The following is a 23,944-nucleotide window of genomic DNA, read 5'->3' as shown; positions in this document are numbered from 1 at the left end:
GGCTTTTAAATAAATCATGGTTGTACGGCAGTGAAGCATCGGTGTTGAACACTGTCATGCTGTCGATTATTATTACTATTATTATTATTATTATCAATTTTGATGTTTCTCTGATTGCTGTTCATGGACGAACGCAGCTGCTTGAAACCGACACTCTGCATGATGAACTACGAAAGAGATGTACATAAAGAAATCTGCGTACATAATTCCTAAAGGAAGCCTACTAGAATGCGATAGCTTATTTGTAACGTTTATGAGCACCCATCTCATTGTCCGGAGAAGTAACCCCTTGAGAAACGGTTATAAAACACGGTCGTTAAGCTTACCACCAAAACCTGCTGGCTAATTAATAATTGCCTAGCTCTTGCTTGTTTTGTGTGAAATATGCGCCAAGAATAGTTGGCTTCTCAGGCAGAAGTTGTATGGTTGATTCTTGCAAATGTCCCTCGGTAAAGGGAAAGGTAGTAATGCAGATTGTCTATAGTTCACTTGTCGCTGACGGATGAACATTTTGAGTGAATCTCTTTTGAGAGATGGAATGAATTAAAGAGTGTACCGGGATGTCCACACTAGCACACAAGGACACATTCGTTGATTTAATCATATGCAAATTCAGATTCAGGTTCCTCCACGGACACATTAGATCGCGCGTCAAAGCAACCGGCCAACAGCGCAGCAAAACACTATAAACTGTGCATTAATTAAAGAAGTGAACAGTTTCTGCTTTAGGCAGTCAGGTAATGAGTTGTTAGTGTATTGATTCGTTCACGTCTTTCAGAGCTGGTCTCAAGGCTTGTGCGAGCCTTAATAGGCCACCCATTGGATGCATTAAGTGGTTCCCGTTCTGATGGGGAAACAGCTACTGCAATATAAGAAAGTCCACTCCATGAGTCAAGTACCCCATGGTCCGGTTGTACTGATTCAACATCAGCCACAGATGAATTACGCATTGGTAATTTCATTTATTTGCCTTCCAAAACACTGCAATTCCCCCAAGGATATCTAAGAGTGCTGCTCATCTCCTGACACAGATTATTCCGTCTATCAGAACCTCTTGTCAGATACGTTTGTGAGGAAGATAATAAGCCTGTAATATCTTAGGGGGGTCAGATACGTTTGTGAGGAAGATAATAAGCCTGTAATATGTCGTCTTAGGGGGGGGGGCAACAAAGAAATTTCATTTGTACCAACAGGGTTTGATTTACATGACATACTACAGGGAGAAGTTCACATCCTTGTGCAGCTTAATTATTGGAAAACAGTTGCCTCTGCACCCACAAATACTTTCTGATTGTAAGCTCTAATCAGTGGGTTTGAACAGACAAGTATTTTTTATTCCTATGAAAATGTCTTAGGGCTTTGTTCTCTCTGTCCCACTATAATAAGCTCGGACATATCATTACTGAACGGAGTGAGGGAAATCGGAGAAGGTAAAAATTAATTGGCCAAGCATAAATGGAAGCTAGTTAGCTTTAAACCAGATAAATGTTAAAAACACTGCAAAGTACACCGGAGCTTTACAACATTAAGACCCAGTGCTTTGCATGAACTTGTTCAAAGGTATCACAAACTCTGAGCGTGATGTCAGGGATCACAGTGTAATCGATTTCGACCTGTAACATCCCTCATACTCGTACCAAGAAATGAATCTTGTAAAGACCATCTAAAGAGTGGAATCTTTCAGTTTAATAAACTGTACATATTCGCAAACCGATTTGGTCTTCACGAGAGACTCAACTGAATTACAGCTGAATCTGCCGTTTATGACACTATAGCGCTGAATGTTATGCGACACCTCGAATATCGTACCAACTGAATCATGTAAAGTTGACAGAAACTCGGGGATCGCGCCTACCTGATGAGCTCCAAGAAGGTCAAGATTGGTCGTGGACTGTTGAATACTTTTCAGCAACCCTGAGAGTAGCATCCATATGGAAGTCCTTAAGTTTGTTGCAAGACTTGGAATGGCGCCGCAACAAACGATAAATGTTGAATCAGTTAATTCACCTGCGCCTATAATTTATGCAGCAGGTTTTCGCAGCCACCCTAATCGGTTAACACAAAAGATCTGTTTTGCATCTTACTGAAGGCCGGAAGAATAAATAACTTCCAAACCTTTGAATAAATTACCAATGGTAACATTCACTTTCTCGTAGGCCATTCACAGTGCTACGTCGACTCTGGACGGATGGTGAGATGACCATTCACTACTAATTGGAAGGGTATTTGGAGAGATTTAAATCAACATAAATTTGTTACGGGTACATTTCGGACAATTTTGATAAAGATGCGGCGATCGTGCGGTGTTTTTCTGCTTTCCTACATGGTTTTCTGCATGATTTTAACTAATTTGAACTTTCAAAATCTTTTCAGTTTGTTCAAACTGTGGAAAAACTACGAAGCTTTTGCCTCCAACTCAAATGTCTACTTTCCCAACTAAAATGGACTAACTCTTTATATCTGACAAATGTAAACCAGCTGATGGTTTCGTGAGTCACTTTAGGTAGTGTTTGATTTGTCTGGTTTGTTAAGCTTATAGGGTGTTTTCTGTCTCCTCGTGATGTTCCAACTCATGTGAACGGTTCTATTAAGTATCAGTTTGGCTTTTCGGTAAGAGTGATTGAATTGTTTCTCTTTTCAGTGCATATGTGAACGCCTTATTGACCTTGGTGACGCCCGATATCACCGATTTTAATCTGCTGCTACGGGGCTATGCACGTGGCTGTCCTGTAGAAATGAGGTCAAAAAACAACCAAAAAATGCGAGGGAACACACTCGTTTTGGCTAGGAGAGAAAATAAATAAACCAAAAGCAGCCTAACTGTGTGTGTTTGGAATGCTTACTCATCGTGTGTTGATTAGTCCGTCATGAACGGACTGAGATATACCGTACCCGTTCAACGCTCATAGGGGTCTGATCAACACAGTCACCTGCTCCTCCAGGTTGAGGATTAGAAAACGTGTTGTGACCTATTTAATTAAAACGGTAATGCACTCGGATTTCTCGCCAAACACCGCTGCTTTGCGATTAGGTTCTTTAGCCAAAGACTTCGGTTTAGGACTCTCGTTGAGCTCCTGTCTAGCTCTGGGCGCTTTGACATCACCCCAGTCCACGTACAGTAGGTCATATCGTGAATATTGATGTCGTTTCTAATGATAAAAATGATAATGATGATGATGACAGCCGGTGTTTTTGCATTGTGTCGAGGCAAAATTTGAAAAATTTCTGTTCTTGTGGGTAACTAATTGAAGGAAACATGGGAAAATCCTCAGAATAAAAGGTTTCACTAAGGACGGATAAATTCACGAAATAAATATGAAGCATAGTAAAGCGTTTAAATTAAACATAAAGTTGTAAGGAAGAAACTAACTGAGTAGAAATGTTTCTGTCGGACAAGGTGTCCAATGCTGTTTATCGTTAGTCCTCACCAGTATTTTTCATCAGGCTAAATTTCTGATTGACGTCTGTTATGTTGTCTTATTTGAGTTTCTTAGCTGGCTGAATAAAACGAAAAAGTGGAAACTACCCAGAATAAAAACATACTCTTCGTCCAAAATCTTTAATTCTACTCAGGTCTGCAGTCCTTTTGGCAATTAAATTAAACGTAGGTTTTGTGGGAAAATTAAGTGAAGTCAGTTGAATTTAGAGGAGATGGAACAATTTTCCTTCAAGAGAAAATAGAATAGGCCCATTATAGATGGTGAGCAATTAGGTGAAGAATGATTAGTTGTGTGCCAGTCTTATACTAGTCGATGAATCTTTCAGCATAGGAAATGAGCATCAAGTTAGCGGTAACAATCAAGAAAGATTCTTTCCTCACACTTCCGGTAGGAGAAAATTCATAACCTAATTGACAGAGCGAAAGCTGCCAGTATTTGGAAATTTTTTCGAATGTCTTCAGTGGTTCATATTAGAAACAGTCAAGTTTCAGAATAGTTTATTGTACTATACAAATGGCGAAGGTCGCTGCTGGCAACCCACAATGACATGTTCCACTTCGTCAAGTAAAATGGACGCAACACAACTGAAGATCTTTGTTTTCGAAGAACATCTATGAAGCAAGCGACACGCCACAAAGAGATGCCATCTGTTTTTGGTGCAAAAAGTGGTTTCCATCATTCAAGGTGGGAGAGGTATTGATTGCATTATTTTGATATCGCAGGAAACGTAAAAATATTACCACTAGAAAAGACAATGCTTTCTACAAATGATTTGCACTAAATTCTTGACTATGAACCTTATATCAGATGCATCCAGTCCACTGCAGTCCTAGCAAGCTGAACAAGAAAAATTTACAATATTATAGATTCCTGTCCGCTTTCGAAACTTGACTGTTTCCGGGGCTCTAATTCTACACATGACCGAGGCATTTGTGTCACTAAGTCTTCCCGTCTAAGAGTACAATATTCTTACGCACATGACTTGGCCACCACAAAGATCAGTGTGAAATTATTACTGGACTTTGCATCGCAAAATACTGTATTTTTCTGAACAGGACTGACAGTACCCACATCTCTCAAAACGTCAGTGCGCACGAGCCACGCAGAAATTTTCTAGAATTCCTGGACCGGACACTGCTGTGAAAGTTACCCCGAGTGCGCCTATAGTTTGTGAAGATATTTAGGGAAGATTGGTGCGATCTTTATAGAGGACCATCTGTGCATTAAGAAGACATAAAGGATCCCTATGTCCTTCAGGTAAACTCATTTGCAACCTAGTGTGTTGTTAACAAAAGACAGCTGAATTCCACATCAGTCGCCTAGTTGTGATATTTGTGCCTACAATTTGGGTGACTGCGCTTGCCTAATGAATTCTATCTAAGATGAAATTCGTCGCGGATGGCGATCAGGTGCCAGAGTATTACAGATTTATCGGTTGTTCGCTGAGTTGTTATAGTAAGCTGGAGCTTACCTTTTGGGTTTTGTTGAAAGGAGGACCCAAGCAGGGTCACTCAGAAGACTTTCTTTTGTCAGTAATTTCTGATAGGACTAACATAGTACAGGGAATAGGCAGATGTTAAAATCGAAGCAAGTTGTAGTTTACCTTCCAAAAACGGGGGTACAAATGCAGAGTATCTCCATTTTAAGTTAAAAGTAATGTACAACTCTTTAAAGTGAAAGCATAAAATCGATTTGAAGGCCCACCAAAGCAGGATGTTAAGATTGGAGTTTTGTGACAGTTTAGTGGGAGCGGGTCATCGACTTACACAGTGCCCAAGAAGATGGAATAAAATGCAGCTCTGCTGGAGGTCAAAAGGTACCTGGTACGAGTGAAATCCCGACCAGTGTCATTACACGTCAGTTTTCACAGGCTACTGACTCAAAGTTTGCCTGCATCAAAACTTAATTGAGAAAACTGACTCAACAAGAATTATGAGATATGAACATCCAGAGTGAAAGCGTAGGCAACATTTCTGTATGCCATCTGTATTCGCACAAGTAATGGATGTAACAATGGCTGTTATGAATACAATACGGAAATATAAGTTAGTAAAATATAAAAACAGCAGCAACCCTCTTCGGTGACCTATAACCGACAAACAGACATCGAGGATGGATTGATTTCGGACACCCGAAATCGACTTGGCAAATCCGGTGCATAGACTGGGTACATGAATTTGATGGTGTCATAACACGTGGATGCTTTGTAGTCTGAAACAATGGTCCTCACCAAACCTTCCCCTGGCTGACGTGAAGATTCCTACTCAGGATCATCAATTGAGCAGATTCTGAGACCCAAAGGTTTTGAGGTTTCAGTGACTCATCTTCAAGGGACCACACTGAAAGGCACTCGTCTTCCATTGTGCACAAGCAGTTTGACTGGTCGTTATCATTAAAACTTAGGCGCAGCCGACCATGAGGTCACACCCAGCCTACGCTTTGACGTGGCTATTCCCTGCACTAGCATATGTGTGAGCTCGCATATGACCTCTGATCAAGTCCGGGAGCTAGCATAGAAGCAGTTTACTGGTTGGCTTCGCCTGTCTCAGAACACAGTGGTAAACTATTCACTACAAAAAGCCAGCAATCTCCCTTCAACGGATAATTTGTCCCAAAAAGTACAAAAGATGTGTTCTGTTCTCATGCCATAAAATATTCACTTTATTCCGAAATAATAGGATCAAATTTCGGTAAAAAAACCTCTGTGTGTTAAGATGGATATCAGGTTTATTCCAGAAGTGTTTTCAGCCAGTTACTGGGGTTATAAGTCTAGATTACCAATAACAGATATTTTTTAAGCAAATCATTTTACAGTATTCATTTTTCAAACTAGATATGGATGACCACTGCAGAGAAAACATTCCTGAAAGCTGTGAGCTAAACTGAATATACACATATGTACATTCATTTGTTGATTTTGGAGAACATAAATAATGTGATTTTGAGACCAACTGGTTCACACACATTTTCCTAAGAGCTTCCAAAATCACCTCAGGGATCCAAAAAACCGGAACCTGCCTGGAATAACACGAAGCGATTAATATAGAGGGTTGCCCCTGTGAGCTGGTGAGTTATGAAGGGATTTTGCAGTGATAGTAGCATTCATTCGGATAAGTTCTTTTTTTAGATACTTATTTTCGCTACATTAGTTAAACACTTAGGATCTCATACATGGGAGTAATGTTTAGGCCGTTGACTCATAACCTGGATTCGTCGACAGGCGCATGATTTATATGACCTAGTATATTGTCAGAAAAATCAATAGTCTGTAAAACACTTCTTTTCCTCCTAACCACACAGGACTTAATTTCGAAATCAGCTGAATCGTGTTCTAGACGAATTGATCTTTCTGTTCTTCTCATCGATCCACACTGAGATCGTTAAATGGTCAGAGCAGTAGATCGGATTTTACATATGTGCATGAACCAGCGGAATTGGAACCTTGGTGAATGCATTAAAATAAAGAAACGTAGGTTTGCAAATGTGATCCCGTTCGTAGCATCGATACTTCACTTCCAGAAAAATCAATGTCCACAATTTTTTTTATTAAAAGACCCGTCTATTTGGTTGAAATAAACTTTCGCAAATGTTGGTTGATAAGGATATTACTTCAAAAAATCAGAATGCGGGATGAAAAATCATTTTCTAATCTCTCAGTTGTTGGATTTAACCACGTTTACGAGACGTTATAAAGCAGCCTGCTACATATTCTACTCCAATGGAGGACTATTCAAACGAGAGTGAATTCTGCGAATCCCGCAATCACCTAGAACCAATCAACTATTGCTTCAGGCGTCCGTGGCGCTACCTACCTGGGGAGCCCTTACAGGCGGGTCGATCGATCAACACGACCAGAATATTTCCTGAGTGGTTCGAGAGATCGTGCAAGCCAATCACATCACTCAAGCGTGAACAGGTTCCCCTGTTCAGACGTGATAATTCATGTGAGCCCAGAGTGACCTGGTTTAGTCTTGCCTTGCGTTCAAGGTGTCCTGAGTTCAAGCCTCGGCACGGCCAAGGGTATGCATTGCTGATGAGCTCCAGTAAGAGCGAAATTCGAGTCCAGTGCTTCCGGAGATAATTTGGCCAGCACAGGAGATCAATTCAGACAAGAGTGATGTGAGGGTGAACTCTGTGCCCTTACTGGTTTAACGAAAGCACCAACTTATCACATGGTTTCTCATCCCGCCCCAGGTCACTTTCTAGACATCGCACAAGAAAGCATCAGTAAGTTTGCTAGAATACGGAAGGAACTCACTCTAAATTTTTGATTGAATATGTTTATTTTCATGGCATAGTAGCAGAACTAGGGCTTCCTATTTGTTAGCTGACACAAATGAATACGGTCGACAAAAGAGTTTCTATTCACGCTTTTGGCAGTCTTGGGATAAAAAGATTCAAAACGAATACATGCACTGTAAAGTTTGCACAACAATCTTCCTATAAAATTGAAAATAGCTTTAATTTGGAGCCCAATACAAGGCACAGAATTCGAAGAATGAGCTTTAATGGCATGGTGAATCAGCATACCGAAACTTTGGCATTAATGAACATCTCTCAAGAAGAAACGGATGCCAGGTAGTCTTAAAATTGCCTGATCACAAATTCGATCTTTCCTCCCACCATATCACAGTCTTTGCTCAAGTGTCTAGTAATTGTTTTAGTTACCACGTCTGTGATGGCTAACCGAATTACTTCCACACCGAAAGTTGATAAATTTTTGTGCCCAATACATTTCATATTCCTATTCTCTTGTCCTCGATGTCTCCCAGAAGCCAAGTTTCCAGAAACGTTTTCAAAAATTGACTTTTTCTACTCTGGTGCCAAATGAATAAAACCTCAGAAATTAATATTTTCGCAGATGAGAACATGAGAGTTATTCATTATCTCAAACGTAGGTTAATCACGCATGTATTTCAATCGATGAAAAACAGATTTCAGACAAAAGCAAACAGACTCTCACTACACAGCCTTTGGGTCAGCTGATTTTTCAAATAACCTCCAAGGCAGCCATACCATAAAAGTCAAAACCATTTGCCTTTTGGCCAGTGAGACTGATCAGTAAAACAGTTAGTCTCCGCCAATGATCAACCGTGAACAGCTGTCAGAGAAGATGAAGCAATTCAGCCATGTAAGGTTTATTATGTATGGTTTATTCAATTTTTTAGTCAGCTCGCACAATACCAAATGTGGTATATTCACTATACTATACTACACTATGCTATGCTATACTATACTATACAATACTATACTATACTATACTATACTATACTATACTATACTATACTATACTATACTATACTATACTATACTATACTATACTATACTATACTATACTATACTATACTATACTATACTATACTACACTATACTATACTATGAAACGCTCAAATTCAAGTAGGGCTACACTAGACAGCCGCTGCTCTATGATAAGGAACATTGGTGTGAAATGATCAGGATAGGTTAGTTTACACTAGTTTCCTCCACACGCCAGTAAGATTGAGGGAAAACGTGCACTGGTTGAAGACCTTTGTTTCACGGGTTAACAAGTGCCGGGGCATTCTTGTCAGCTCTAGGAATGGGCGGTTTCACACACGTTTTACGAGGTTTGCAGCACTCCTGCGTGCGCCTGATTTACCCGTCATAATGTGGACCCAGTCAACTAATGCCAACATCACCAACTACACCTTGGTTATCAAAGGGGATAATTTTGTTGCAGTCATTTGTGCTCGACACTATACTTACGTCATTAGAGGAAGTAAATTCCATAACCATCATTAGTGTCCGTTACGGGACAAGAAACTTTCACTGTATAATGGCAATAATTCCACTTCCCGTCTAAAAACGGCCTCTCAGTGGTTGTATCACAGCACACCCACATGTGATCCACTTTTGCGTTCTATATCAGGTCTGACGCTTCTGTCAAATTACACGATTGCCCAAACAACCTAGACATATCCAGCGTTTAATCCCTATTCATGCAAATCTCGTTTGTAGGTTCAGCCAGACGACGAACTCGTTAAGGATAGTCTTTTTTAATACAAGTACTGCAACGCACACTACATTAAGGATATTCGTATTGCACTACTCACAAGGTTGCTGAAAATTCTTCGACAGCCCACGACCGGTTTCACCCTTCTTGAGGCTTACAGGTAGGCACAGTCCCCGAGTCTCCGTCAACCTTATGTCGTGAGCTGTCGAAGAATTTTCAGCAACCTTATGATCAGTGCAATACGAATATACATATATCGCGATATCATGAATATCGTAGCAATTCAAACATGAGGCAGCCTGTTGCAGCACATTCAGTTGCCTGGAAAAATCACAGACGAGAGATTCAGCTGGGTTCCAGGTGAGTATCTCGCAGGACCAAATTTGTCTGCAAATGTGTGTATTTCGCTACATCAAAGCTAACCTCGAAACTTCCTCATTAACAAGTGACTATGAGTCCCTGTCCGTTTCTTGTGCCATCTTAGAATTTAAAGGCCCTAAATACCTGAAGGAACGTGATGCAGTTTGATCACTATTCAACGTGAAAGACCATACGTTCCCGGGAAAACGTGGTAAAAGTCGGTAGATTTATTGCTGGGAAACGTTTCCCAGTAAAAATAAGTCAGGATCACACTAGACATCTGTGTATATGAAGTCCGTTAATGGAACCCTACAGTACTCGTGAGCCATCCGCAACAGAATCAGTGAGAACCAGGGAGATTCCGACAGTATAAGAAATACCTTAAATCCATTTTTGCCCGTGCAAATTCATCAACTTTTATCCCGACTACTGGAAGTTGCAACTTACGTGGTGTGATCCATAGAAGCATGGACCATGTTTTTGGGCGGTGAAGTGAAGTGTTCCGAATTCAACATCCGTTTATTTCAAACACCGAAGTCTATCGGCCGTCTGACACTGAAATTTCCCAGACAGAAATGACAATTGACTTTATTGCGTCTCCGTGTTCGTGAACGATAGGGGAAATAAAAGGAATTCCACAATGATCTGAACAGGATCCAGTTCACAACCGTCAGTTAGATATGCTTTAGCAAATCTGCTTCAAACGATTGAGTTATCCATGTTCTGCAGGAGTGTGTGCGCGTTTGTGTTCCCGAACGTGTTTGTGTGTGTGTGTGTGTCTGTGTGAGTGGATGTTTACACTTGTATGCAGCTCGATGCAACACACCAACTCAACCTCGAACACAGTCCATCCGTCATCTCCGTAAAATCATCAACGCCACCACCATGTGCATGTGAGATTTTGGGTTGTGTTTGGTTAGTCAGCACAATAGTTCGAAATGGTTTAAAACAGGCACACACATCCATGCAACATCCACAGCTGTCTAAAATAATGGATGCGTGGGTCAAGCTTGTGTGCTCGTCGTTGCTTGTCCGCAAGCACAGTGTCTACGATCCTGTATTCGCTGGAAGTCTACGATTCAGCGACAGCGTCCCCATTGGCCAGTTTTGGAATAGTGAGTGAGCCATACGTAGGCGCACGCGCTAGCGTCAAGACCGCCCGAGTCAGGTGAAAACCATGTTCCTACGTGGCAACGTCCACTTGTAGGTGTGCCTGTGCGTGTTTGGCTATCAGCCTGAGTCATACGTGGGTGGGGTTAATCTACTCGACTAGCCATGGCTACCAAAGTTCTGGTAGCCAATACACTCGCTGTAGCCTGACGCGTTGCCAGGTTGGATGGGCGAGGCATAGCTCTACAGTTAGCCGACACGTGGGCAACTGGTGACAGCAGTACTATTGGTATGTTGTACTCGGTCGGAGAAATAAATAAATATCCATCGATTTTATTGTTCCTACTCAAAGGCGGACTGAACCATCTATTGGTCCTTTTGCGCAGTCATGTACCTCACCAATTTACGCTAAAATCCCCACTAGACTGAACAGCAATAAGCAAGCACAAGGCCAGCAGTTATCGAATTCCTACTAAGTTGATCGCTAACAGCGTTTTGTTTTCCATCGTGACCGAATAAAATGAGTCAACTACGTTAACTGTCTGGATGATGACTAAATTTGAAGCCCAACCAATTAGTAGGCAAAAGGCTTCGTAGAGAACTTGGTTCCCGATAAGTGCGCCACGGGTAATATCCCAGCTCCAGATGACTTACCGAATTTGAATTTGGTCCGACTGATTTAACCTGGGAAATATTTATTCGTCGGTCCATTTTTATGTTGGAAGACTCCGGTATAATACAGATTTGGGATTCCTTTACACCCAGGAAATACTTGTACGTTAAGCTCGGGCTTCAGCATGGGTAAAAGCTAAATACGATGTCTGGATAAGCGACTATTGAATGGAACTAGTGCCTGCAATTAGTACTGCAGTGTCCGCTCGGACTGTAGATGGGGACTGGTGTTCTGTATTACGGAAGCGGAGGTCTCGAACAAGTGTTTTAGTGGTTGGATACATTGCACGGTGGCACAGCGTTCCACTTGATTTCACTTCCTTCAAGAAACTCTGACTGGATAGACGACTTTATTAATTGGATTAGTCAGCGACTGAACGTAGTAAAAGAATGCATACTTTAATCCTTCTTCGGCATCTCATCTTGTTAACCAGAACACAAGAAACCTCGACCAAGCGTTGGCGTCTGTTCGGATGGAACTAGTGTAAACGAAGATGTAAAAAACAGGGATAGTCTATGTAAAATGCTTATCGATGTAGTCCTAACGGTGGCTTCCCTGTCCAGAATCTTCTCGTTTATATTGCAATTTTAAAACAACAGCCATGGTTTCTAATTGTTACAAGTGGTTATGTTTATGGAGTTAAATAGTACCGTCAGTATTATTTCAATATACGTCGGTTGAAGTGTTCAGCCACTCCGTCCAAATCGGTTCTCATTTTTTGTGAGATCAAGTAGATCACCCAGCTTGGTACAGTTAAGCATCCAAAAATACCCGGAAATTTCTCAGTCTTTCGATATTCAAACCACAATTTCAGGAAATAACCCATTAGCTTCTGGTGTATTCTTACTAGACTGAAACTCCAAACTATGAAGAACGACGATAAAGTCATCAACGTTCTGCTGTCACATACTTTGTGAAAATGCTGTGGAGATTCTCGAGTGGTAGCCCTGGACAGTGTAATTCAAAGTTTCTACTGGTCTATGGTGCTAATGTGCACTGTATCTTGATTGTAGTACTTGTCGCATTACATAAGACAATACCGTCATAAAGTAGCATCAGAAGGTTGAGAAACATCAACTGATTTTCTGCCCTGCTGCTGTTTGTGTTGCCTTCTTGCTGCGCTGACAAAACAAATTTCCAAGAATAATATACCCACTCTTGGACGATCGCCTCCAAGACGGATAATTTCTTTGAGATGACAATTTCAGTTCCACTGTTTGAGGCTTTGTTGAATGGTAACGTCGTGCAGAAATGGATAGCTTTATTTAGGATTATATACCAGACAAATTAATCAGCCTGTATGCTTCGAACACTTAGTTCGGTAGCACAACTCGGAGCTTTTGGAATGATGTTACTACGGCTGACCCTCATGAACTTACAGACTTCTGAATATGCGTGTAGTACAACAAGAACAAGCCTTGAAAGTGGTGTCTGGTTCGAAACGCGTAGTGTTACTTGGGTCGTAATGTTTGATTGAGACGGAATATTAATGCATCAGACAGTCTCACCCATAAAGTTGTTTTCCCTGAGAAGAAAAAATGTGTCGTTATTAATCAGGTTGTGGATATGTGGGTAAGTTGAGTACAGTTAACAATAACATGGATATGAACAGTAATATCCTCAAGCGAAAGAACAAGACAGCACAGTTTGGAAACCGCATGGATATAGACGTACAGTGCTATGAAATGGGATACTGTTCGTACGGAAAATGCTGCTCCATACCACTAACTCTCAACTGACAGAAAGAAAATCCTCACTAAAGAGGGAATATACGGAATTCAAGGGAAGGGTTTATTCCCGGCTTCTGAACCTACTGACTGAACGTTGGTCAGAGTAATCTGACGCTTAAATTATGTAAGATTCACCTTTCTCAATTTTTCGGCCCCCTTTTTATGACGCAATCTTATGTTATCCGTGGTAGATGTGCGGACAGTTCATCAGTCACTACAAAATGTCGCATTTAGCATGACTCGGGGTTAACTCGTGAAATTCTACCCTAATAATGAAGTAGTTAGAAACTAGTCTAGCGGAATTCATGCGTGTGTAATAATAGTCCCATCAGTGGTATCACCACGCTGATCGCGTGGTTGTAACTGTATATTTATGATAACCACATACACACAAACCTTATAAATGTGGCAAGAACTCTCCGTCGCCAGTGACATCTCTCTGACCCAAGATACTACACAAGAGCGTGTGGTGAAAGCGCAACTAACAGGGTTCACAAACAATAATATTCAAGTCTTTCCTCAGCTGCAGTGTGGGTACATGGAAATTCATTCACCTAGTAATGAAGTTGATTTTAATCCTAGTTTGTTCATCCGACGACAATCTGTGCGTCTTTTTTCTGTTTTTTTTTTCATCAGTTCTCCGTAATTTACACAATCCAGTGAACGCAATCCGTGAGTGACGTCGATATTCATTCGGTGTAACGGCACCTTATTGATTCCGTCCGCGATTCACCTGGTCGCATATTTTCCTGTGGACTGACGTGCTACCTATGGGCCATCACTACTCGGAAAAGATAGCGCTCATTCAAAGCCTGTCTTGAAGAGCATATTCATCGACCTAGGTGATGCTAGAGGATTGTCAAAGGTTAGTTATATTCTTCAGTTTCGCATCATTCTCGTTTTGAACAGTCGTCCTCCTGTCCTGGCGCAATTATTCATGTGAATCCAAACCAAAGGGGGAAAGCACTGGACTCGAGTTTCGCTCTTGTTAGAGCTCATCAGCAGTGCATATCCAACGGTCGTGCCGGCGTTTGAACTCCGGACACCTGACATGCGAGGCAAACGTGTTACCACGATTCCACCAGCGCACGTTGGACGTCGTATCGATGATGTGTCGGGCACATTTATCACATCGCTCAAGTGAGAACACGTTCACCCGTTCAGACGTGAGTATTCAGATGCGTCCAACGTGCGCTGGTGGAATCGTGGTAACACGTTTGCCTCGCATGTCAGGTGTCCGGTACGGACATTGGATATACACTGCTGATGAGCTCTAACAAGAGCGAAACACGAGTCCAGTGCTTCCCCCCCTTTGGTGTGGATTCACATGAATAATTGCGCCAGGACAGGAGGCGACTGTTCAAAACGAGAGTGATGTGAAACTGAACAATACACCTCCCGCAAAAACCATAGCATGCATTAGTTACATTCATTGTCAGGTGGACTTTAAACACGTTGATTTTAAATAGCTAAATCACGAAATTCGGCGGCTAATAAGCACTTCCTTCTCGAAGTTGGAAATTCAGTCATCTATATACTGTCTTTGAAAGTCGGTTATGGAGTAAACCAAAGAGGATGAAGAAACAACAGGAATCGTGGCGTTAAGATTCATGGATCCAGCCACAAGTTCACAGCAGGTATCCTATAAACCAAAATTTCTTTCGAATGAAGACGGTCACGAGAAATACAATCATTCGTATACAAATTCGGTTATAATCGGGGACTCTACTGAATCCCAACTAAACTCCCCTTTACAATATTCTTCAACTGAATGCTCCTCACAAATGCTGCCGCACGTTTTACTAGGTGCAAATGATGGTACTTTTCAATTTCATTAAACTTATGTTCAGGTAGAAGATGAGATTGACTGAAACTCAGAGACTGCACAAAGGTGATGATCCCCAACAAGGACAAAACCGTTTATGAATTATCGATGAAGTTTCGGTAAACTTGTGATTTGCTTCTTTCCAAAAATGATCATAGCTTTCCAGTTAAACATGTTTTTTCGGAGTGGATTTTTGAAATCTCAAAAATTAATAACCCTGACCTAATTTCTCCCACTTACTGCTTAGAAAGTGTCCGATGATTTTAATCGTTTGCTTCCCATATCAAAGCTCTAACCGGAAAATGATACAATAACATATATTCCAATGGACGGTGATGCCAAACACTTTGGAAACTACTGCTTTGTAATAAGGCTTGTATACCTTGACTTTCGACAACAAATTACAGGGAGGATTACCACAGAGTTCAGTTTATGATGATTTCACGGAACGGAATCATGTAAATTCCCTCCGATTCAGCTCCAATCCAAGACGGAACAGGTTTCGAAAATACTTTACCAGTGATACCTGTATAAATAAAAATCATTAAAGATTTTTCAGCTGTTACATCCTTTTGGTACATATCTGCCATTTCACCTGAAGGAAATTGGAGGGCTGGGATACTGCCATGTTGCCCAAGACTAGATAGGATAAATCGAGATGTAGAGGTCGGGTTCAAAACAACGGATCTTACAGTCAGAAAATTCGCGCCTGAGCCATCTCGTCCTGTATGGGAAAATTCGAAGGATCGCACGCGTAGCAGATCCCACTGGCAACAAATAATCCATTTTGTCCTACAAACAAATTAATACGATTGCTTTCATAACTCGGTTAGGTGAATAAAAGTACGAAGTTCAGCGAGGTTTCGATTGTTGGAGAAGTGTGCAATTGAAGTTAGGCTTTCAGAAGGAATACCAGCACAATGCTTGCGATGCATTAAGCAAATGAGTACACCACACGTACATGTATATAACCATCTTCGTTATTGTAGGGAAATGACAGTTCTGTTGTAGTCTAAACCTAATCCTAAAAATAACCCCAAGGATTCCAGTTTTACACGAACCTACCGTTGACTATGAGAACTGGTTATCATTCAAAATGACTTGTGCTCTCTATCTAGCGAGCAGATAGACAAACAAATCAATGAAACTATCCGGCTGATTGGTTTTAATTTGCCTCACCTTCGTTTACAGGGGTTTTTGTGGAATTTTGCAAAAGGCAATTAAGACCGCAGTGAGCAATAAGGTCGATTTAAATACAAATGTTGTCGTTCCACTGTGATTCGTGGATAGAAACGACTCCGCGATTTTCTTAATTAGCTAGTTGGACACTAGCTAGTTGGAACACTTTACACTAATCCTACTGTCGAACGGAACTTTAGAAACTGCACCAGAGACCTGGATGTCAGCTTTCTCATACCAGCACTTCTGTTCTCAGATTTTAATAACCCGAAGAGCTATTTGAAGACTATTGAAGGGTATTGAAGAACACGGGTTGTAAGCGACTGAGATGAGCATTAAGATATGACGTAACCAGTTATTTGTTCACTCACTAGCTCTTTATTCGGACTAGGCTGTCACATGTTATAGAGACCCTAAACCTTGTATGTGTGATGGAATTGCGCCAATGAAACCTGCATGCTCCGGTCATTAAAACTCTGTTAAGCTCGTTTGCGCACTCGAGTAGGAGGTGAATATCTCACTACGCTAGAAGTACTTGGAGGTTAACGTGAGCAGATTAGAGCCCAGTTGTACTCACTCATTCCGAAACTAGGGCAACCAACCCGGCCATACTATCACTTGCAACAAGTCTTCCAGGACACCCTCAAATAATGTTATTCATCCGAACTAGTTCAGATAGGAGACAAGTCGGAGATAGCTTGCTGTATCAAGTTGACGGAAGCCTGACTTTTCTCTCAAATGACCTTGTGTACGCACCCGCCGCCACACCCAAACGAAACCGTCGGTCAACAGGCACATGCTTTATATGGACTAATTCCAGGTACGGACGTAAACAGCCCAGGTGATAGTGAAGAACTTAGGTCACGCCCTCACGGAATTATGGTCTACCCACATGTGACAGTCACCTTGCTTCTGGAGCGTCCTCAGCGTAAGAGCAGCTCTCCCCACTACTATACTTACTAGCTGTGTCAAAAGTTGCATGTATTTACAGCTAACTTAACCACATTTGGAAGGTCGATGATAACTAATGATACAGGTGAGATGAAAAAAAATTAACTAGTGACATAAAGGCTGGGAGCAGCAGATGTTTTCCAGTCGTTTAAATCGATTTTACTAGGCTATTTCTGTGAGCAATGCTGAGAACTGAAGTGTAAGATTCACAAAGGAAACTACTCACAAGGTTGCTGAAAACTCTTCGACAGCCCACGACCGGTTTTACCCTACTTGGGGCTCATCAGGTAGGCGCAGCCCCCGAGTTTCCGTCAACCTTATGATCTACTTGAATTCAAATTGGACTGTTTTCGAGAAATATACTCATTTGCAAATCAGTTTGGTTTTTCGCGAGAGACTCAACTGAATCCCTCGTTTATGATATTCTACAACTGAATGTGCTGCACATAGGCCGTCTCATGATTCAGTTGCCACGATATTCGAGTAGTTTCCTTCATGAAAATATACTGCAACACCTCGAATATCATACCAACTGAATCATGAGGCGGTATGTGAGCAGCAAATTCAGTTAATAATATAATATACTGCAACACCTCGAATATCATACCAACTGAATCATGAGGCGGTATGTGAGCAGCAAATTCAGTTGTAGAATAATATAAACCAGAAATTCAGTTGAGTGTCCCGTGAAAAACCAAATTGATTTGCAAATGAGTGTATTCCTTCAGGAGTAGGCTGTTTCGCTCGAAAAACGCTAAGAAAAACCCAATAGGGTGGTTCCCTTAAGGTCTATAACGCACTTGATTAATTGTTTAAATCCATTTCGAAGGCTTTCTGCTGACATCACTGAGAAAAAAATGAAGGCTTCAAATTACAAAGGCCGAAACAGGACGGCAACCAATGTAGATGGGTCAACCCATGTTGTCAAAATTCTGGCCCAAGGATATTTCGATCCAAAGCCATTTGAAACGCAACAGGAATAAGGACTTGGAAAAATACTGTGCGTAGATATCCCTAATTCACCTCTGGGTACCTTGATTTTGTGTAATAATGCTTGAGAGCTCCCTATTTACCCGCTTTCTTCCGGACAAATTCGATTGTTACCGGCTGGCTCTAATAGTATACAAGCTAATCTGAACACTGACAAGCCGTCCCCGATGCTTGCCTTCACAGATATTTCCTGTATTAACTTAAAGTTCATAGGGTGTACTGTCAAGCAGCCTGTTGACTCGTGTCTATTCCAAGAGTCAACCATATTCGCATACATTCTCAGACTTCGGATTTTTATCTTCTAACTTCTGCCCAAGTCATATGATTTGGACGCTCATTGACATTAAAACTAGCTCAAGTTAGAGTTTTATCTTGGACAGCTCTGAGAGGATTGGTAACACTGTATCACAGTGTATCCTCCAGGAGCGATTTTCTCTTCCGCTATAGATCCACTAACTGTTGAGGATAACTAAGTGTTATGCACAGAAATGTCAAACTTACTCGTTTGCTAACAGCAGCGGTAGACGGTTAGGGCGTGATTCTTCCGCTTTCATTTGTAAAGCAGCTGAAAAGCCGCTCAGTAAACAAATGTGACTCAAATCAAAACAAGACTTAGTGAGTCACTACCACGCATGGCTGGTTGTGTATACCATCCTGTTGGGCGTTGGTGATGATGACAGTTCCGTGGTCATTTCGGCGGGGCCCATTTAAGCGCGTGGGAAGACGAAGCGGGATCGAGGAACTAAGGATTTGGCCGATATGGCACACCAACAGATTGAATTTGGGTATAAATTGAGACAAAGGTGCTTCAAAATGGCAATAAATACCCCATCCAAATAACAAACAATGTTATTCACTCAACGTGGATGTCCACCGAGTTGGAAGATGTCTCCTAAGAACTGTATTTAAGAACATGTCAGCTGGCGGGAAATATTTAAATTAAGAAGTACACCTATTTCTACAGAGGTCAATACTAGGAAAAGCTAAAGATGATCATTTGGTGATTTCCTTCACGGAGACGTCGTTGTTCCATAAAAATTAAGCATCCACCTCAATTTGTGACTAGTGCTTTTGTATCTAATAAATCCGTCATTCATTTTATAACATTAAAACGTAATCAAATGCTTGATTGACTGTAACTCCGCACAATATCCTTCCACTCAGAGGCATCGGCTTTAGAACCTCCAAAGTTTTTAAAACGAAAATTGTAGTTGAATCAAGCGTAGTATTATGGACAGCCTCCAGAATATTGATAACTCGCCTGTAACTCGTACAATTCGGTTTTGTTCAACTGCGGGCCAGAACGAAAAACCCGCATGTTTGTCCTCCAATCATATCGCCTCCGGTCCGCAACAGTATCCGGGGCTTGCATGCGCCACCAAGTTTACCTCTGGATAAAATAACTGCGATTCAAAATCCGTGTATAAGCAAGTCTGCTTCGTGAGCCAGCTACCTATGGTCGTTCTTCCTAAAAAGAACCTTTCTGGTCGGACGCTGAGCAGGCGCCCATAAGTGGTGACTTTAACAGGTATTTCTAAATCAAGCATCAGGCAGTTTTCATTTACCCCAGCTAATGCTTTCAATGTGCATCTCCGCATCCCTAATCCGACTACTTGACCAAGCTAGTAACTTGGTCAGCTGGTGGTTCTACCACAATTCTTCTGACCAAAAGCTACGCGAACCACTGTTCACGGTCGATATGTAATATTAAAAATCAATACACTGCAAATATCTGCAGACATCTCTCTGAGGACAGTGGTGCGTGTCTGAATTCGTTGGGAAGTTGGATGGTCAGATTCAGAAGTCTGTTCGGAAATTATCACAAACGCCCTTACCATTCCCACTATATGGTGGGGATTAAGGCGTGATCTAGTAAGGCTTCGCATAGATGCCTCGCACTTGTCTGTGACACTCCGATAGCTCGTGGTGCAGTATAGTCCGATACATTTAATTCTCCTGGTTAGTACATTTTTGGCAATTTATTGTAATTCCGAGGTTGTGGTCATTGAAGATTTACCCAGCTGACCCACTTGAAGGGATTTTTAGGAACTAATCTTGGTATCCGGCGCATATAAAGGTCTATTTTCTTGAAACATAAATTCATTGGTTGGATTTACATGTGAATAGAAGCAGGTAGGAAGGATAACTTCATCTATGGGTGCAATCCCGATTTGTTGTAAAAATGGTGTTATTGAAAGTTGAAATGAAATTGATCTGTAGGAAATGCATTTGATCAACCGAAACAAAAACTATATTCATCCTACTGAAAAACTGGTTGTTCTGGATTGTGTTTTGAATTTTGTTGTGGGGGCGAATCCGATGGGATAATTTCTAGTTATGTCCGTCACAAGTGGTGCTAATGTTGCTCACGCGGGTAAAGAAACTACTCAGAGCATGACACTTATCATTCTGATGTATCACCAAAATTTGCTAGTGGACATTGCAGTGGATCAGGAAATTCCTTACCCACAGCCAACCCCATTCCTCAGAGTAAGATAGCTTTCCATCGTATGTCTGTATTAAATATGCCCATAGACCGGTTTTCCGCGGAACTCTATTTGTCAGCACCTAGTTCTTATAGAGTTATCAGGGTGCTAGTGACCTCATAGTCTAAACTGACCTGGCTGTCGCTGGTGTCTCACGAGGTCTCACAGAAGATTTGCACGCGTGCAACTGCCTGTGTGAATTACGTAGGAAAATAAGGTAGACGGGAGAACTGCCACCCTGCAGACAAACTGATACGGTCAGTCGTTTTTACATATATGCAACTGGATACCTGGTATTGCGCTTTCTGATGCTGACCTAAGTGTAATTTTTTACTGAAAGAACAAGAGAAAAAAAGTAAGGAAATTGTACTTAACGACACATACTTTTACTTTCTTCACAACCAGTCGGCTTTGACCGTAAAAGTTTCACCAGGTCTCTTTGCTGTCCATTTTTGTCGGTGTTGCCACACCCAGGTGTGAGTCTACTCGTCGTACACGGCTATTAGCAATGGGCGCTTCCAGGCGTTTCAGCTACCGCTGCCGAACCCTGTCTAGACAATCCAGAGACAAGTGGTCATCGACGATCTGTTCGATCTTGACAACCGTGGCGATCTATAACAATATGTGTAGAACTTCCCACTGCATTTACGTCAGAGTGTCGGGTGAGATATTTATAAATCGACACTATTAGCGATATAGCAAAATGTCTTTGCAACCGTTTTATCCAATGTGATGAAAATTGACCCTATCCAGTATTGTGGAGTTTCAGTCACCTTCATCGTTCAAACTTTGTACTTCATTCTTATGCATTGCATTAAAATCACTTCATGTACTAAAAAGATTGTTTATTCTCGAGAAAACAGATCCGGTTGCTTTCGGCAAGCACGGTAACTCCTCAGTGCGGGCCATTTTTTTGATTGAGGGTACTATATAGGTGGATCCTCCGGGCCAATGGTGCTACATACCTATTCGGAGCAAAATAACTAAGCGTCCCACAATAAGTGTTTGTCATAAAAACTCATTTGAAAACCAATTTGGTTTCACAGAAGACTCACTGGCGGCCCAGCTAAATCTCTCGTTTCTAAGCAACTGAAACATTATAAACGAGCGTTTGAGCTGGTGAGCCGCTCGCAAAACCAAATTGGTTTGCAAATGAGCATATTCCTCTACTTTCGTGTTCAAGTAGAACATATGGTTGACGGAATTCGTGGACTGCGCCTACCTGATGGCCCCCAAGAAGGGCGAAACTGGTCTGGGATGTCGAGGACTTTCCAGCAACCTCATGGTTTGTGTATTAAGTTTGCCATGCGCCTATTTCCATGCCTGTTAATCACGAGATGCTATAGCGAGTGGACGAAATTCAAATGTGTATCACCGTAGGCGTTTATATTATTGGAGTCTGGCTTTACACCAATTCGTTCCCTTCTACCGTAAAGCCAGAATACTGATCAGCATAAAGAGTATAGAATGTTTCGTATCGTATTTGCAACGTACGGTTGCTTTTTTGTTTTATTTTTTTCATTCTGAAACCCGCGATTCTCTGGGTGTTTAATCCTATACATTTTGAGCATTAACCTAAAACGTGGGCACTTATCTAGTATGCTAATCCAGGTGTATTGATCCTGAGCCATATATATATATATATATATATATATATATATATATATATATATATATATGCGTAAACCTGATTCTCAGGCGGATAGCCATCCGCCATAGCCCTTCCGTGGTGGTCGGACATCACAGCTGCAAGGCCCCTGCGAGCTAAAATGTCTAGAACTTCGTTCGAAAGTGTGCGACTCCCCAGGAAGATAGAACTAAAAAAACCGGAAAAAACAGTGAGCCCGTGTCTCACAGGGTGAAGTCATATTGTTCGCTGCAAGAGAAGTGTAAAGACAGAAATGTTTTCTCCATGAAAGACAGCATTTCTGTATTCACGGAGACTGATACTGTCTATCAAAAAAAGACGGTTTGGAAAACGTCCACCTTAAAATTCTTACACTGATGTCATCCAATGGATGACCGTGGCTATTGGCGCCTTGTCAAATACAGCCGAGATAATTCTAAAATAAAAAAGATTGATTAGGCACATAACTTATCTGCTATGCTCTAAAACACCAAGGGCCATATAGTTAGGCTTTATATCGTCCTTCCTCTGGCTACGTTAGCATTTTCACGGCTACTGGCCCTGGTATTGCTACGCGAGAGGGACAATCGGCAGTCGGAATACGACTGGAATGGTTAAATTTAAGGGTCGGGAACAGCCAGAGGATAGCGGAGATTTGAAAATCGCACCACATGGCGATCATAAACAACGAAAGATAAAGACATATCAGCCTCGAGTGGGAACCTGCAACGTGTTAGACCTTCTTGAAGGAAACGGAAGCGATGGACTTAAAGTGCTTGTAATCAGGGGGCTAAAAGACCACCTCGTTGACATAGATGCTCGTGCCAAAACTCGGTAGACTGGCCAAGGAGGATTACATCAAGTTTGGTGCACATTCTAATGGCCTAAAATATTGCAGGATTGTCGACGGGAACACAAGCGATTTTGCATTGACCACATGAGTAAAATAATACTGAGTGAGTCTAACTGCTTCGAGAGGATAGCTCTCTTTTTTATCAGTGCGCATGCTCCCACTTGGCGTCACTCAGCGGCTTAAAAGGAAGAATTGCACTAGCAATTATCAATATTCATCCATCAATTAGGCCAGTCGACCAATTGTTGATGACTGATGATTAAAAAGCTTGAGGTGGTTCTGACAACCAAACATTCGAATGGTTGGTATAGAGTGGAGCCATGAACGTATTAATTTACGGTTTACACGACTGCGAAATTCTTCATCACTAATAGATGGTTTATTGTTCCGAAAGCTTCAGTCGCCTTTCGATTCGTCGGGAAAGGGTAAAAGAAAGTCTGGACTGGGCCACTGTTTAACAAAGAGATTTCATGATGTTGAGCGACAGTGATTTCAACACGAGTCATGCACTGGCTTTATAGGAAGTGCGGCTTGACTCGAAAAAGCCTGCTCCTCGTGAAAGAAGTCACTAAGAACTAAACTCACCATAGGGCCGGTGCTGAGTCAGAATTTTCGTCTACAGGCTGTCCAATTTAGCAGCACCACATGCATTGGAAGGACAGTGGCCTAGGTCTAAAGAGCTTGTCAGTACGACTGGACTTAAAACTAGTAGTATCAAAAAAGTTGTC

At 41.6% G+C, this 23,944-nt stretch overlaps 2 protein-coding genes across 2 annotated transcripts in view; one reads left to right on the top strand and one right to left on the bottom strand.

Moving 5' to 3' along the window:
• Positions 1-10,731, bottom strand: part of T265_08211 (hypothetical protein) — a gene marked incomplete at both ends in the record, with an annotated part of 48,410 nt that extends 37,679 nt beyond the window's left edge. Inside the window, one exon of the mRNA XM_009173946.1 lies at positions 10,240-10,731. Within this exon, the coding sequence (XP_009172210.1) occupies positions 10,240-10,307 (68 nt within the window). The remainder of the gene's footprint in view (positions 1-10,239) is intronic.
• T265_14504 (hypothetical protein) lies at positions 8,524-14,582 on the top strand (the record flags this gene model as incomplete). The annotated part of the gene is given in 6 exon segments (XM_009173955.1): positions 8,524-8,571; positions 9,593-9,792; positions 10,717-10,907; positions 13,942-13,977; positions 14,189-14,292; positions 14,298-14,582. Coding segments are annotated over 6 exon segments (864 nt in total).
• Between the last annotated feature and the right edge of the window lie 9,362 nt (positions 14,583-23,944).

The sequence above is a fragment of the Opisthorchis viverrini genome, assembly GCF_000715545.1.
Source record: "Opisthorchis viverrini unplaced genomic scaffold opera_v5_208, whole genome shotgun sequence".
Taxonomy (NCBI): domain Eukaryota; kingdom Metazoa; phylum Platyhelminthes; class Trematoda; order Opisthorchiida; family Opisthorchiidae; genus Opisthorchis; species Opisthorchis viverrini.
Note: the sequence above shows the minus strand (reverse complement) of the source record. Positions and strands in the feature narration are given on the sequence as shown.